The sequence below is a fragment of the Rhipicephalus microplus genome, unplaced genomic scaffold (assembly GCF_043290135.1).
Source record: "Rhipicephalus microplus isolate Deutch F79 unplaced genomic scaffold, USDA_Rmic scaffold_21, whole genome shotgun sequence".
Taxonomy (NCBI): Eukaryota; Metazoa; Arthropoda; class Arachnida; order Ixodida; family Ixodidae; genus Rhipicephalus; species Rhipicephalus microplus.
The window spans coordinates 1,058,761-1,076,282 of NW_027464594.1; the positions used below are offsets into that span (position 1 = coordinate 1,058,761).

At 47.9% G+C, this 17,522-nt stretch overlaps 1 protein-coding gene across 3 annotated transcripts in view; it reads left to right on the top strand.

The window, feature by feature from the left end:
• The window catches only part of LOC142785383 (uncharacterized), a 255,405-nt gene that overhangs the window by 127,923 nt on the left and 109,960 nt on the right, over positions 1-17,522 (top strand). For all 3 annotated transcript variants that reach the window (XM_075883863.1, XM_075883864.1, XM_075883862.1), the window contains 2 exons: positions 1,683-1,754; positions 1,823-1,959. In XM_075883863.1, coding sequence (XP_075739978.1) covers positions 1,683-1,754; positions 1,823-1,959 — 209 coding nt within the window. The remainder of the gene's footprint in view (positions 1-1,682; positions 1,755-1,822; positions 1,960-17,522) is intronic.

The window sequence follows — 17,522 nt, forward strand, 5'->3', positions numbered from 1 at the left end:
TGAGAAAGTCTCAAACTGGGTGCATTATTTAGCATATCTTTATCATGTGGTGGGAGACGACAACGGCAAAAAGTGTGCGATCTCCCTGTGTTCATTTCGTCACTATGCCATACATTTGAAATGCGCTTCTCTTATTGCGACAAAAGAAGGGTTTCTGTAAGTCGCTTCATAGTGGACGATCCCGCGAACAATAGCAAGCGCGACTGCATTGCACTGTCTCTGCCCATCTTGGGCGTCATGCTCGCTCGTGATATTATTCTTCTGTGTAACAAGATTTTGTTGAGTTCATGAAAAGCTACTACTATAATACTTGTACACACCTCCACCACTCACGAGTAACCTCCATATTCAAGCCGAGCTCTAGGTGTTCTGATGAATAAGAGGTGTAGCCAATGATTTGTACCAGCGAATAATATGTAACCTGCAAAACTGTATGTACAGAAGTTCAAGGGGAAATGTATTCTTGTGTTGTGCTCGCGCTAATTTATTCATGCATTCTCAACAAGGGCAATATATATTTTATGATATTTCAAGGTCCGTACTCACCATTCTAGGCTAAAAATTGCAATCACTAAAACAAGGTTAGGAGTTTACGTAATCAGCTTCTGCGCAATACCTTTGGTCGTATCATCCTCTTGCTGACACTGCCATTAGGAAAGAGAGGTATCATCGAATGACTATTTTTTTTGTTGGACACAATATAATGAGAAATGAAAGACAAATATGGTAAGGAAAGTATAGGGGATGCAGGCCATAAGTTCAGTGCCTGCCCACGGCAAGTTCTCTTTTAGTGCACTTTTTGATATTTACAATTACGTCACATTTATTTCTAAGAACACCGCTTTACTTTCGTTGGCATATTTGTCGGCCAGTTCTCATTATAATGGGTCTAACAGAGAAAACGAACGTTTAAATTTATCTTTCTTTTTTGAATTCACAGTGAGCGTGTCGTTTTGATAGACTTATTGACTTCAGGTGGTGTGCGAAGGTTTATTGGTAAGCTGCGAGCTCGTAATATTATGACGTGCTACGGGATGCCTACGGGCAAAAACTGAGTGTTCCACATTCACGGGAATGGCAACGGGTGGTGCTGACTGAAGCTCCCGCGTTTAAAATGCACATACATACCCTCTAAAGTGGACATGGGGATAGCCGGCGTGGTTGCGCCGTTCGTAGAGCATTAGACGCGTTATTCTAAGGTCGCAGGTTTAGCCTCTGCCCACGGCAAGTTGTCTTTTTGTCCACTTTTCTTCAAAATTATAATACAAGTACTTGTAATATCATTCTTTATCCTTTCTTTGGCATATTTGTCTATTGCCCCGCCATCATGATCTAGCGGTTAAGGTACTCGGCTGGTTACACACAGGTCGCGGGATGGAATCCTAGCTGCGGCGGCTGCATTTTTGATGGAGGCCAAAATGCTGTTGGCTGTGTGCTCATATTTAGCTGCTCGTTAAAGAACCCCAGGTGATCGAAATCACCAGAGCCCTCTACTGCGGCGACTCTCATTATCATATGATGGTCTTAGAACGTTGAAATCCACATATGAATCACTATTTGTCTGTCCGTTATCATTGACACTGCTATTGGTGCCACTAGCAGGGCTCCTTGTCTAATACTGCTGGCGCCGCATACTTGCTGAGCAAAGAAGATAATTTCTAACAATCTGAACTCTGTCTTAGGCCCAAGAGTTTTTCAAGCTACATACAGATCCTAAAATACTACTCACACTTGTGGGATCATCAAAACTTCAGGTGAGCATTATGCTTAACTACACTTCCTGAATGCAACTAACCAGTTCGCTTCTTATCGTTTTCACTAGGACAACATAGTTAATAATACCATTACGAAGGAGAATACGTTGAATGCATCAGAGACTCTGGAAAAACTGGGCGCGATATTGACCTGGCACAATAACACCCTCTACGCCGGCGCGGACGTGATATTCCTCGCAACAGGGTACGTAAAATCAAACTGATGAGTTTAACAGCAGATCGAATTAAGCCAAAAGATTGTAGCCCAAAAAAGCACACGATGACGAGGACACCAAACAAGCAAGCAAGCAGTAGCGTTTTTGGTAGTCACGCGACTACAGAGTAGGAGCTTGCCCGTAGTTGGGCTGCTTGGTGGTCGCCGTTCGTAGACCACTCACACAGGTTAGCTGTTGAATAAATCCCAGAATAAAAGGTAATACGACCCTGCTGACTCAAATAAAAGCCATTTGCCCGAATTCTCGAACTTTCCCGAATCGACCATGCACCCACACTTCGTGAACTCTGCATGGACAGTGAAGTAAAATTGACCTTGGATCTCGTAAGATACAATGCGATCGAATGAGCTCCTGCTTTATGAGGACATTGTTTCACTTATTTTCTGACAATAAGGAAAATGAAGAATGTGGAATCGTTCGGAAAACAGTGAACTAGAGATGCCAAATATCGTGGTCCTTCGCCTACCTATCAAGAACGGCAATTCACCGCTTTGAGAACGTATAGTCAGCCATCCTCCACATGTTCGGTCACACGCTTGATCTCCACCATTCATTGAACGGTGCTCTGAGTCACGCCTTAGCTGATAACTTCACTTCTCGATCCGATGTGTGAGGTACTCCTACACACTAGAATCAAGCTACCATTTGAAAGTGCACTCGAAATAACGTCGTTAAAGTTATGTGTGACTCGCTTGGTTGTCATCTATGGTCGCCACCTTGTGGTGACATCAATAGCCTTCAGAACAGGTGTTTTACTCCCGGTAATTGTGGTGGGCCACAAATAAAGGAGAGCACATGTGATTTCATTTAGGCTATTTTAAAAAGATTAGCTCAGCTGGTCGGAATAATCAGGGGTTTTCCGCTAACAGCGTTCTTCGTGACATTCCGATTTTGTTCCGCAAACCCAATCAATAAATAATTAAATAAATCATTTTTACCGGTACCGTGATGACGTCCTGTGTAGTCATATTAGGTTGCGGCAAGCATCAAATAAAGGAGAAATATTAATGTGAATTTCTTTGATAGAGAAGGAGCGTCATAGAGAAAGCGCGTGTAAGGAATGCATAAGCACTAGTGAATCACAGTCGTCTGCTGTATCTACGTTGTGGTCTATTTGGTGCAGGTCGGAAACTAGCGCGCCTAAATGGCTTTGTTGGTAATAAGGGTATATTGAACATTGTTGTAGCACAAGCTAAAACAAAAATCAAGGAAAAAGGCACACTTGACAGCAAACAGCGGCGTGCGTTATCCAAAGTGCCGTTCATCTGTAAACCTTTGTTTTGCTTTGTCAGTAAAAGGTGTGAGAATTTTTGTGAATTTGTGTCAAGTAATTCCTGTGCAAATTTCGTTTCACTGTTTCCTTTCGCCTTTGTCGAATGACACAGCGGAACAAAATTCTCTATCACGCCACACAGGAGCTAACTAAGGTCACCATTGGACACTGTAGAAAGACTCTGAACGCACTGACAGAGTGAGAGTGGTATATAAAAAATAACTTTCCTCTTTCAGAGTGGGAGGCTATATAGCTCGCCGTATTTGAGCACGAAAAAAAAACAACGGTGGAAACTGAAAAAGTTAAGAGAAAGAAATTTGTGCTGGACAATGTCTCACCACAAGCTATACCCACTGCTGCTTACATGAAAAATACCAAGCCACCTCACATTCAGAAAGACTTGCCACCACACCCCTAAGAACCGAATTGTAATAATCTTTCTGATAAAAAAAATAGCAACAAGGAACTGAGTGTACTATCATGCGGACTTACAATCTACCCTGGCAATGAGAAGTACGATGAATTCGCGCTTCTGAAAGACCTAGACGACTTCGCACGAAACTTACGATTGGAGGAATATTTATTCGATAAACCCCGAAAAAACAACCGACTATTTCATGAGGTGATAGGACGGCAATGGACCCCAGACGCCAACGTACATCAACATCTGGATCTATATAGACGCGGTTCTGAAAGATGTCATACATGCGTACAAGATGTAGAGACCAAGTATGAAAGACATATCAAAGAAAGAGAGGCACTACTCGCGTTCAGCGACCGCAAAGATCGCGTCTATAAGCCAGCAGACAAAGGAGGGCGCGATTGTTGTTCTGAATAGATCGGACTACATCGAGGAAAACAGGCGACAACTAAATGTCAAACAATTCTACACACACCTCGACTCGAACCCTACCACCGAACACAAAAAGATTATTGTAACAACACTAGAGGATCTCAAACGTGAAGGCGCCTTTGATTGAAAGCTTCAAAAGGCACTTACTACGATACATTCTGTGCCTGGTCGTTTTCACATGCTGCCAAAGACTCATAAAGAGAGAAACCCTGGCACACCCATTATATTCGGCACGGGAGCGTTAACGGAACCCATTTCCAGTTATATTGACTCTTTATCCACAGACATACCGCCCACACATGAGCACTTCTTGCGTGACACAAACCATTTCTTTCGGGAAATATCAGACGTAAAAATACCAGAAGGTGCATTCCTCTTAACATTGGATGTTCATTCACTCTACAGAAATATCCCACATGACGATGGTATAAGGGCGCTTGTTGAATCATATAGCACCCACAACCCCAATACATATCCAAGCAAAAAAGTAATTGAAATTTTAACGAGACTTGTACTCGAATTGAACAGCTTTGAATTTAACAATGAGTACTACATTTAAATCAACGGCACGGCAATGGGTACAAGAATGTCCCCAAACTACGCTAACATATTCATGCACCATATGGAGTTCAAATTTCTTTCATCTTGTGATATCAGACCTTCAATCTATAAACGTTACCTAGACGATATATTCATGATTTGACTACATTCGGAAAACAAGCTTGACAAAGTGCACCCCAACATTTATTTTACACACTCCTACTCTAACACCAAACTAAGCTTCCTTGATATACTTATTCGAATGAACGATGGTACGTTAGTAGCTAGCGTATATAGAAAACCTACGGACAGGCAACAATACCCGCACTTGAAAGACTGCCGCCCGCGACACTGCAAAACCAGCATTCCCTATTCCCAGGCACACAGATTCCGACGAATCGGCTCCCGCACCGAGGAATACCAAAAAAAAAAAACAGCACACATATGCGCGAAGTACTCCTTCATCAGGAATGCCCGCCAGCTATCGTTGAAGACGCCATCAAAAAAGCGGAAAATCTGGACCGCCAGACACTTCTACACCACCAAAAAGATACCGACCAGCACCGTAACAAAAATTTGCTATTAACTTTCACGAGCAACCAACCGAACATAAACACGGTGCTTAGAAAACACTTTAACATATTGCAACAGCGCATGCGGCTATCCAAAATTTTCTCTTCTCCTGCTCGTGTTGTATACAGGCGGCCGAAATGTATAAAAGATAATTTGATAAATTCAAAGATAGGCGTGAAACCTCAAACGGGATGTCGCCCTTGCGGAAAAAGCTGATGCAAGGTATGCAAACACATGCAGACAACGACAGTGGTGGAAAGCACCCACTCGGATTTTAAGCATACGATAAGGGGTGCACTGAACTGTGACTCGGATGACGTCATAGACCTTCGGGAATGTGGTATATGTAACATGCAATACGTGGGCCAGACAAACACTCCATTTAGAATCAGATTCAACAACCATAGGGCACATGTACATTCCCTGCCAGGTCTTCCACTTTCAATACACAGTACAATAAAAGACCGCAGCTTTGATGACATCAGGGTTACACTATTGGGAAGCACTTTGAGAACAATCAGAGAACGGGAACAACGGGAATGTTACTTTGTCTACAAATTCAAGACGATAAAAACAGAATAAATGAACACCCATGCACTCTGTCAGCGTTACGATCACTAAAAGACGCAAACGCTCTTCTCTAATCAGTAAACTGCCCCTAGCCCTCCCATTACAACAACAATGTTACCGCCTAACAAAGCTCTTTGCGAATACATCTATAGAGAAACTATTTGCCGCTTCAAGCACAGCCTGAACGCACAGATCAGTGGTCCCCGATGTCGTACAGCCCCCCCCCCCCCTAATTATCATTTTTCTTTTTTCTCTTTTTTTCTTTCTTTGATTCTTCATTTCCTTCACTGACCAAAGCCAATGCATATAATGATTATTGATGGCGGCGCCACATTTACCGGCTCTTTCATATCTTCCGATGTTACCAACATGCACTTGAAGTGCTTAATCTCTCCCCACCATTTTGTCGTAATTTTCAAAGGAGGGCAAGCCGCCAGGGGATTACACGGGAGGGTGAAATACAGAAACGGTGGGCACAATGTCCATTCCGGGAAAGGGGTGGCTTCTTGAGAGGTATTGTTGACAAAGATGGCACTTCTCGTTTATTGTCAAATTACTCTGTCAAGCTCCTTTCCCTTCCTGATCCCGTTGTGTCACTCTTGTTTTTTTGTAATGTTTCCACCTCCTTTTCTTCTTTTTTGATTTTGTTGTAGTTAATATCTGTCTTCTGTCCCCTTCCCTTCTCGCTCCTGTCTCGAGAAGCTATAAGAAGACACGAATATGTGTAAATTTTATCACGCCTTCAAAAAGACGGGACTCCCGTCAGGACGTGCAATCTGTAATATATATATATATATATATATATATTGTAATGACGAAAACCGAAACTGGAACTCTCTCTGGCACAGACTCGCATGCTAGGAAGGAAGAGGAGAAAGACGAAGCAGAATAAGAACAGCCGGCCTGCAGCAAAGGCGTTGTGTCTTATTTCTCGTCCTTACAATGGCGCAGTCGACGAAGAAAACGGCTTACGTCCCGGCTTCGTCATCCAGAACGCCCGCCGACGTGCAGCCGCGGTAAGCGTCGCTTGAGGACGGCGTCAAGCCCTCCTCGGCAGCTGTTCACCTGCCGCCACTGACACCACCGTTCGGGGATGGCGCCAAGGCCTCCTCGGCGGCTCTAGTATACCCATCACCGGTATTTCTTCATGAAAAGGGACACCGTCTACGCGTCCTTCGCCACGGATTGTGCCGTGAGCACAGGTCCACAAGTGAACCCTGCGGCACAAGCCACCTGTCCGTACCCTCGTGGATCATCGGCAGCGTGGTTCTCTCATCGTAAAAACGCTGTTCACGCTTCCTCGATCATGGAGCCGACAGCCCTCCTGCAGCCGGGAGCACCTGTGCCGCCATTCGGGGACGGCGTCCAGGCCTTCTCGATGGCTCCTGGGCAGGCTTGCCCCGGCCCCACCACGACAGTACATGGCCTGTCGTTGACCGGGAATGCCGTTCACGCTTCCCACTGCGACAACGTCCTGCTCAGTGCTTCATCGGCACCTCAGCCGCTCAGGGGTGCTGTTCAAGCTCCCTCGGCCGAGGGTACCACAGCAGTGAGTACGCTGATCGGGGAACACGTCCCCACTGGCTCCGCATGTGGGCCGCCCGAGAGTGCCACCGAGCTTTCGCGCACCATTGCGCGACTCCGCCTCGAGGTCGGCGCCCTGACAGCGTCGAGTTCTGCGATATTCCCTGCTGCCTTGCCGGGACTTCACATTATCGATGAGGCGTTGGCCGCGGCCGCCTCGCAAGACCATTCAACAACTTCCCCCGAGAGCCGCAGCAAGCTCCAGTATACTCTCGCGGCTCTTTCACACCAACTTGGCTGTGTGGCGTCGCTATTTTCTGGAGCTTCGCCTGCCGTGACACCACCACCGGCTGCCTCCGAGCTACCCGAGTTTCGCGGCTTCCAGGACGATGCCGTCGATTGGGTGGCTACCATCAATGCTCTCGGAGCTCGCAAGGGATGGAGCGACAATCAGAAGTGGTGCGTGGCCTTAGACCGCCTTCAAAATCCTGCTGCTGCGTGGCACAGGTACGAAGGCGTGCGGCAGCAGTCCTGGGCGGACTGGAGCGCCAAGCTCATTGCTGCGTTTGGAAGAATTGAGTCTGACCTCACTGCTACCTCTCATTCTACCCTCGCCACTACCGAGCAAGGGGCTATTGAGAAGCACAACGACGAGGCAGCTGCACCCTCTGCCAACCTGCCCTACCTCGGAGATCAACCTCACGAGGCGCCGCGCCCCCCTACAGCTGTGCCGCGTGCCCCCTCCCCGGACAGCTTCCCAGAGTACCCTGCGGCAATCATCGAGACAAGCTGGACGGTGTACTCCTCCGGGCAGATCTCTGACTCCGCGTCGACACCTGACACACAATTACCTTTGACCCATAGTAAGGAGCCGCACCATCCCCTGCCACCTTTGCCGTCATTGGCCGAGTGCGTGGACGCTCGTAACTTGCCAAATGCCGTCTCCCCTAACGAGCCACAAGTGCCTACTCCACCTGAGGAGGATGCCATCGAAGTCATTCCGGTGCAGTTCACGGTTGCTCCGGATGGCGAGGCAACTGGCCATGTCGACATGAACGCACGTGACGGATTGGCAAAAACCTCCACTTCGACCAGCAGTGCATCAGCGAAGACGCTAGAGCACGACTTGCGTCGCAAGTCTACGCGCAAAGTCTACACAGCGATGTCGCTGATATCTATCGATATAGCCCATCGTACCTTCCCTCGCTCTGAACAACGCAGGCGTCCCCGCTCAGTGTGGGCCGCAGTACTGCATACTGGTGTCCCTGCAATGTCATCCAAGCAGCGAAGGGGTAGTCATCGCGATGGTCCGCCACCAATGCGATCACTCCGCACCAGCCAGTATCACCTGCTGGGTTTACATTCTCCAGGTGACTACATTAACTTGCCGCGCGGACGCGACCTGCAGCGACCACCTCGACACAGCCAGGGTCGTCCACCAGAGTACAGGACAGTTCCACAGGACAGCTCGAGGCGTGCACATGACAGACTACCACGGCTCTCCCAGTGCCGCCCTCCAGAGAAAATTGCCCTTTGCGCGCTAGCAGTCATGGCCGAGTGTAATGACGAAAACCGAAACTGGAACTCTCTCTGGCACAGACTCGCATGCTAGGAAGGAAGAGGAGAAAGACGAAGCAGAATAAGAACAGCCGGCCTGCAGCAAAGGCGTTGTGTCTTATTTCTCGTCCTTACAATATATATACCAGCGGTAAGATCATGACCTAACAAACGAGTTCAATGATATTGTCCGTGATAGTTTGACAGCGCTCTTTAATGACAAATAAATCAGCTATGGCACTCTGAAATCCCTAATACCGTTGAGCCCAGTAGCTGGCAGGTTTTACCTTCTTCCCAAAATTCATAAGAAAGATAATCCCGGTAGACCAATAATTTCTGGAATTGGAACAGTGACTGGGAGCCTTTCCCGTTATGTAGATAGCCTCATCAACACCATTCCGTCCAGATTTTCTTCTTACATTAAAGATACCAATCACTTTCTAACAGATATTGTTGACCTACAGGTTCCTCAAAATTCGTTTCTCGTTACGTTAGATGTCACGTCACTATACACTAATATCCCTCACTCTGATGGCATCGAGGCAGTTATCTGCGCGTACAACGATTGCGACGCCGACAAACCAGTTTACGCATCTACGCTAGCTATGTTGCTTAAGCTCATTCTCGAACTTAACAATTTCGAATTTGATGGGACACATTATGTTCAAGTTAGCGGTACATCTATGGCCACAAGAATCGAACCAAACTACGCAAACATAGTTATGGGGCTCCTTGAAAACCTCTTGCAAATTGTGAATATAAGCCATTTTACTATAAGCGGTTCATTGACGACATTTTTCTAATCTGGCATTTTAGTGAATCGCAACATCTTTCTTTCATAGCAGATCTTAACAACGCTCATCCGGTGATTTCTTTTTCGCACTCGTATTCACCTGTGAACATAAGCTTCTTTGATGTCATGGTCACTCTACGTAACGGGAAGCTGATAACTAATCTTTACAGGAAACCCACGGATAGGCAGCAATACCTTCACTTTAGTAGTTGTCACGTGAAACACAATAAAACTAGTATTCCCTACAGCCAAGCAGTCCGTTTTAAAAAAAAATATGCTCTGATAGCAGCGAATTTTCCCGCCACTGCGAGAAACTTCGGAGCGCGCTCGAAAAACAGAGCTATCCGGCCAGCATAATCACAGACGCCATCAAACGTGTAGAAGAGCTCGACCATTCAGACCTGCTGAGTACTAACAAAAGACCCAAAGATTGTTCGCGGACTAATCTAATTTTGTCACACGCGGCCTCAGCTCCAAATGTGAACCATATTTTAAAGAAACATCTCGACATTTTAATACAGAGCGAGCGGCTCAAAGGAATCTTTACAGAACAACCACGCGCGGTCTACTGACGATCGCGGAACCTTCGTGATTTACTAACCTTAACTAAAACCACATGTTCACATCATGAAGACTCTCATCCCTGCAACAAACCACGTTGCAAAGTGTGCGCGCACATGACGACATGATTGATTGATATGTGGGGTTTAACGTCCCAAAACCACTATATGATTATGAGAGACGCCGTAGTGGAGGGCTCCGGAAATTTAGCATGACGACATCTAAAACAGTTTTAAGTACATCGTCCAGCTTTTCTTTAAAGATAAATGGGAACTACACATGTGATAGTATCAATGTCATCTATCTTCTCGAGTGTTCAACATGCAAAGCTCAATCCATAGGTCAAACAGAGACGTTTAAAAATTTGTTTTAATAATCACCGTGCACATGCCGTAAGCCTCCTTAATATACCACTGTCGAAGCACGTCAGTATGCCTGGCCACGGTTTTGACAAAACTAGGCCCACTATTATTCAGTCCGGTTTCAAGGCAAATCACGATAGGGAAGTGAGGGAATCCTTCTTGATCCACAAATTTAACACCATTCGTTCAGGTATCAATGAAAACGTAGGAAAGCTTAGCTCCCTCGCACTATAACAACACGAATTCTTAGATTAGTAAAATATTTTAGTGTATATTAAATTGTATATTAGTCAACCGTGGTTTCTTTACTTCAGAGCTCTTTTACATGTCATGCTAACCATGCTGTGCCCACGTGTTGATGCGCAAGGAAATTTGAAACTTTTATAATCATGGACCTGTCACATGTCAGTCATGTCAACACAAGGTTCTGACAAATTACCAATTTTTTCAATTTGATTGTCCTAGCTGCTGTACCGAGAGTTCATCACGTGAGCCTATAAAAGCGGCTGCATTGTATCATACCTACTTACTCTGACGAAGGCCGTGCCACGGCCGAAACGTTAGTAAAGACAACTTCCTTTTCAAATGTGCTATCTGCGAGTTCATTCAATATATATATATATATATATATATATATATATATATATATATATATATATATATATATATGGGTTAACATAACTTTAATGTTTCCGCACGGAAGGTTCTACAATGACTGCCCCTGAATCGGGGCCAGACACAGTTTTCTTGCTTATTTCGGGCGAGAGTGTTCTTATCGATGGCGTCCGTGTTTGAAGGCATCGCCGTGACGCGCAGGCGCAGAAGTGGCGCCGACCCGTTTAGCCCCCCCCACCCCCCACCCCCCGCAGATAGGAGCCGTCAGGGTTGAAGAGGTTTGGGTACACGCACCTGGAGTCCAAGGGGGGTGGTGTTGGGTGCAAGCCTAGGCGTTGCAGGCTGTTGTCAGCGAATTACGGGAGGCGTGCGGGCGTTGGTAGGCTCCTGGGAAAGGATGTATGATGGCTTTAGGTGGTCGATGGAAACACGTACATCCTTTCCACTGATTTGCATGGTGAATGTTTTGTCGTCACGACCGATGACTTTGTAAGGTCCGGAGTAAGACGGCTGGAAAGGTGTGCGTACGGTGTCGTCGCGGAGGAAGGCATGTGAGCATGTTGCCAGGTCCTTAAGCTCGAACGGGTTCGGCTTGGTGTGGCGAGCCGCTGGTGAGGGGCACAGCGCGCCCATTGTGTGACGGAGTCGAGCGATGTAGTCTGCAGGGTTCGAGCTGGTTACATCAGAGGTCGGAGTGGAGAGGAGTTCTCCAGGTAGGCGAAGCGGCTCCCCGTAGACGAGTTCGGTGGGCGTGGCTTGAATGACTGGCTTGAAAGTTGCGCGCAGACCGAGAGCGACGGCGGGGAGAGCTTCGAGCCAGGTGGAGTGAGGGTGGCACATGATGGCTGCCTTGAACTGCTGGTGAAATTGTTCAATCATCTCGTTGGCGCAAGGGTGGTAGCTAGTTGTCGATGAACGCTCGAACCTGGTGGAGAGCCCGAGGAGCCTGTAGAGTTGAGATTCGAATTGCCTTCCTTGATCGGTGGTGACTCGACGAGGAGTGCCGAAGCGTGAAACCCAGCCGGAAAAGAAGGCTGATGCGCCGTCTTCTGCGGTGATCCTTTCGAGCGGCCACACCTCGGGCCAACGAGTGTAACGATCGATGGCGGTAAGGCAATAGCGGTAAGGGCCTGCTGGTGGGAGGGGGCCATTGATGTCGATGTGAACGTGCTGGAACCGTTCCGTCGGGAGGGGGAATTTTCCGAGTGGTGACGTGACGTGCCGGGTGATTTTGGCGCGCTGGCATTGAATGCATGTCCGTGCCCAGGTGCGGCAGTCCCGTTGCCTTGAGGGCCACGTGTACCGGTCAGTCACGAGGCGTGTAGAAGCTCGGACGCCAGGATGACTGAGGTTGTGTAACTGGTTGAAGAGGCTTTGGCGATGCAAAGAAGCGACGTATGATCTCACTCGTCCTGTTGATATGTCACAGTTCAGAGCGTCCGTTCACCCAGGGATGGTAACTTTTTGACGTTGAAGGGAAGAGCCATTCTCGAGGAGCTGCTGGAGTTCGGTGTCCGTTTTCTGAGCTTCGGTGAGGGCGTCGGTTGTAACGGTTGGTAGCTCGACAGCCGAGAGGCGAGAGAGTGCGTCGGCGACCACGTTTTTCGTTCCGCTGATGTGGCGGGTATCTGTGGTGAATTGACCGATGAAGGACAGATGTTCTGGTGGACCGGTGGAAGTTTTTTGCGGCGTTGGGAGAAGGCGTAAGTGATAGGATTATGGTCAGTGTATATGGTGCAGTGCTGTGCCTCGAGGATGTGGCGAAAGTGTTGGACTGTTTCGTAGATGGCAAGCACCTCTCTGTAGTAGGCTGGCCAGGTCTTCTCCACAGAGGGCGAGGTTGCATCGCCGATGCTGCCGGAAGGCGGGGCGGCTTCGTGGAAGAGAGTTTCTTCGAGAAGAACGCCAAGGGGCGCAAGTTGTTTCCCACACGCTGCATGAGAGAGGCTCCAATGGCGGTGCTAGGGGCGTCTGTGAAAAGACCCAGGGGCGCCTCTGGCTTGGAATGGGAGAGCAGCGTAGCGTTGCAGAGGGCAGTTTTGCAGTCTTCGAACACTTGCGTTAAGGCTGGGTTCCAAGTGACAGGATGGTTGCGCGTTGGCCAGCCAACGCATCGAGGAGAGGGGCCTGATATGTGGCCGCTTTAGGCACGAAGCGCCTGTAAAAGTTGAACATGCCCAGGAAACGGTGGAGGTCCTTCGCTGTGGTAGGCAGCGCGTAATTTTGCAGGGACAGGATGCGGTCAGGCAACGGTCCAGTTCCTTCTGAAGACATTTCATGGCCAAGAAACGTGACGACGGGGGCACCGAGCGTGCTCTTCTGAACGTTTTTAAGTAAGCCGTGTTCGTCGAGACGCTGGAACAGTTAACTAAGGTTTTGGCGATGTTCCGTTTCGTTGCAGGAGAAGATCAAGATGTCGTCTAGGTAGACGAAACAGAAGTCCAGGCCGTGGACGACGTCGTAGATGAAGCATTGAAAGGTTTGCCGCGCGTTGCCGAGACCAAAGCTCATGAAAGAGAATTCGAATAGACCGAAAGGCGTGATAATTGCGGTCTTTGGAACGTCATCCGGGTTTACAGAAATTTGTGTGTAGGCCTTTACGAGGTCCACCACTGAGAAGATAGTGCTGCCGTCTAAGCGGTGTGCAAAGTTCTCTACATGACGGTCGGGGTACCTGTCGGGGACGGTGTGGGCGTTGAGGGCGCGATAATCTCCACAGGGGCGCCATCCATTGGTCTTCTTTGATACCAAGTGAAGCGGTGAGGCGTAAGGTCCCTCCGAGCGGCGGGTAGTACCTTCGTGGAGCATGGCTTCGAATTCGGCCTGTGCGATTCGTAGGTGGTCCGGGGCTAGCCGACGGGCGCGGCATGAGACTGGGGGGCCGGGAGTAGTACGAATGTAGTGCACGGTTGGGTGGCGCACCTCTCGCGGATGCCCGCTAGGTCGAGTCAGGTCGAGAAACTTTGCAAGGATGTTATGGTACGGCGACCGGTTCCCAATGGTGAGTGCCTTGACGTTAGGCTGTTGCGTGGTCGCACGTTGGCCCGGCGTGAAAAGGCCTGTTGTAGCGTCGGTAAGGCAGTCATATTGGCAGTCAGGTAGCAGATTGTAGTACGCCAAGAAGTCGGACCCGATGATCGGCTCTGCGATGTCGGCGATGACGAAATTCCATGGAAAATCTCAACACAGGTTTTGGAAGTTGATGTTAGGTCGGAGCGCGCCGTAGGTCTTCATGGTCGAATGGTTCGCCGCGCTTAGCTCAAAGGACGTGCAAGGACGCTTGTCACGCAGGAAGGTTTGGGGAAAGCAACACATGTCGGAGCCACAGTCGACGAGGAACCGCCGCTTTGTAACTTGGTCGGTGACGAATATGCGACGAACTCTAGTTGGCAGCTCGCGGCCGTCTCTACGGGTTGCCGTTGAAGTTTCCCTGACGTCCAGCTGAGCAAGCTGGTTGACATTTCCGGGCTTTGTCCCCGAAGTGGCGATGGTAGTAGCAGGGGCCGTTATCATTTCCGTGCGATGAAGCAGCGTTGTTGTCTTGGCTTTGGGAGCGTTTTTGTTGACGCAGCTTCGGGCTTTGATCCAGGCGCCTTTGAATTGAGTCCAGCTGACTGGTGATTACGTCGACACGGCGCGCCAGCTCACTGCTGGACTGTCGGGTGTCAACGGCATTAATGGTGAGAGGCGATGCTGGCAACGAAATCTCGACGACTTGATCAGCGATGTGAGAGAGCTGGTCCAGCGCCAGATTCGGCTGCACCTGGAGGATGGCCTGCGCATGTGAGGGTAGACGCTGAAGCGAGATGATATGGAGGAGGGAGTCGTCGATCGGGGTGCTGCCCAAGAGGCCATGCATGTAACGCAGGAGCTGCGATGGCTTGCGGTCACCGAGTTCTTCGTGTCGCACCTTCTCGTCTTGTGAAGGTGAAAGCCGGCGGATCAGTTCCCTCTTCAAGTGTAGGTAACGGCCATCAGCCGGGGGATTCGCAAGTATATCGCGAACATCAGCCGCATAGCGAGAGTCTAGATGGGCGACGACGTAGTCATAGCGCTTCCGGTCCTGGGTGATGCGTGCCGTGGAAAACTGCGCCTCGATTTGAGCGAACCACACGTCAGGTGCCTCTGCCCAAAACGGCGGAAGTTTGACGGCGACGCGACAAATGTCCGTGTTGGTGGTGGCCGCAGCAAAGGAGGCGCCCGAGGTGGCAGCGCCGCTGGAGCGAAGTTTTAGGGGCGTGACCCAAGTGGGGTGGTGCACGGTCGTCGGACGAGAGTGTTTCAGTTTCATTGCGCTGCTGCTGTTTCTGGAGCTGCTGCTCTTGGTTCTGGATCACTTGCTGCTGGGCCTGCAGTTGTTGTTGCAGTTCTTGTACTTGTTGTTGCAGGGCAGCAAGGGTTTCCTCGTCGCCCATGGCGGTGCGGTACGTTCGTTTCCCGAGTCACGAGATGTCGGATAACATAACTTTATTGTTTCCGCACAGAAGGTTCTACAACGACTGCGCTTGAATCAGGGCAGACACACAGTTTTCTTGCTTATTTCGGGCGAGAGTGTTCTTATCGCTGGCGCCCGTGTTTAAAGGCATCGCCGTGACGCGCAGGCCACAGAAGCAGCGCCAACCCGTCTCTTGCCTTATATATATATTATATATATATATATATATATATATATATATATATATATATATATATATATATATATATATATATATATATATATATATATATATATATATATATATATATATATATATATATATATATATATATATATATATATATATATATATATATATATATATATATATATATATATATATATATTTATATATATATATATATATAAAAATAAATATATATATATATTTATAGAGAGAGAGAGAAAGAGAGAGAGAGAGAGAGAAGGCAATAAACACAACTTAGCGGTTGTCTTATTTTATTATGAATAGTTTCGACGGGTGGACCGGTCTTCGTAAGAATTTGCGAACAAGTCTTCTTCGCAAACCATACGAAGACCAGTCCACCGATCGAAACCATTGGTAAAAACTTAAGACAACCGTTAAGTTGTAATTCTTCTTTTCCCAAGTACGTTTGGCCTATTAGAAAAACTTCTTCAGTATATATATATATATATATATATATATTTATATATATATAAATATATGTATATATATATATATATATATTTATATATATAAATATATGTATATATATATATATATATATATATATATATATATATATATATATATATATATATATATATATATATATATATATATATATATATATATAATGTGGGCATTTGTTACTTACATCGTCCTCATTCCTGCATGATCACAATCACCATCATCCGCCTGTCTCTTTGCCCTTATTGCCACTCTGGGTCATCATCATCGTCATCGTCTGTGCACTGGCTCTGCCCGTTCGTTTTGCGAGGCCTTTCCTCAATTAAACGCTGTCGCAACCAAGACTACCAAGACTTCATACGTGGTGGAGGTGGATTTTCGATCCTCTTACCTTCCGCAGCCCGCTCTACCCGCTGGAGCTCCGTTCAGGCCGCCGATAGCGCCCACTGTCAGGCAGGATGTCCCAGACCGAGCATACCGGAGCTGACGTCATCAACCACGCACCGACGCAAGCTGCCCCTCCTATATACATACACGGACATCAGCGGGAACCCCCGCTTTTCGCTGGTGTACATGATGAAGACGTAGAAGACTGGCTCGACGACTACGACCGCGTAAGTGTCGCTAATCGGTGGGACGAGGCCACCAAACTGCGTTACGTCCCGTTTTATCTGACCGGAGTCGCAAAGACATGGTATTTTAACCACGTCATTGACCTACCCGACTGGGATACCTTCCAGCAGCAGCTGCGACACGTTTTTGGGACCCCGGACATTCGATCCGCTGTCGCGAAGAGGACACTTGACACTCGCCGACAACATCCTGGTGAATCGTACACTTCATACAACGAGGATGTCCTCGCACTTTGCCGGCGTGTCAATCAATCCATGTCGGAATCGGACAAAGTGCGCCACATATTGAAAGGCATTGGGCCTGTTGCATTTAATGCACTTGCTGTCCAAAATGCAGCTACCATCGCTGATGTCGTGACGACATGTCAGCGCCTTGATACGCTGGACTCTGTTCGCCTCCAACCGGACATAGACGACCACCACTCTACGTCTCATCGCCACCTGCGTGACCTCATCCGAGACATTATACGTGAAGAATTGCGGTCTATGGGCTTCACACCTCCAACACCGCGTCCTACACAGTCTTCGGGAGTGCCCTTGCGTGACATCG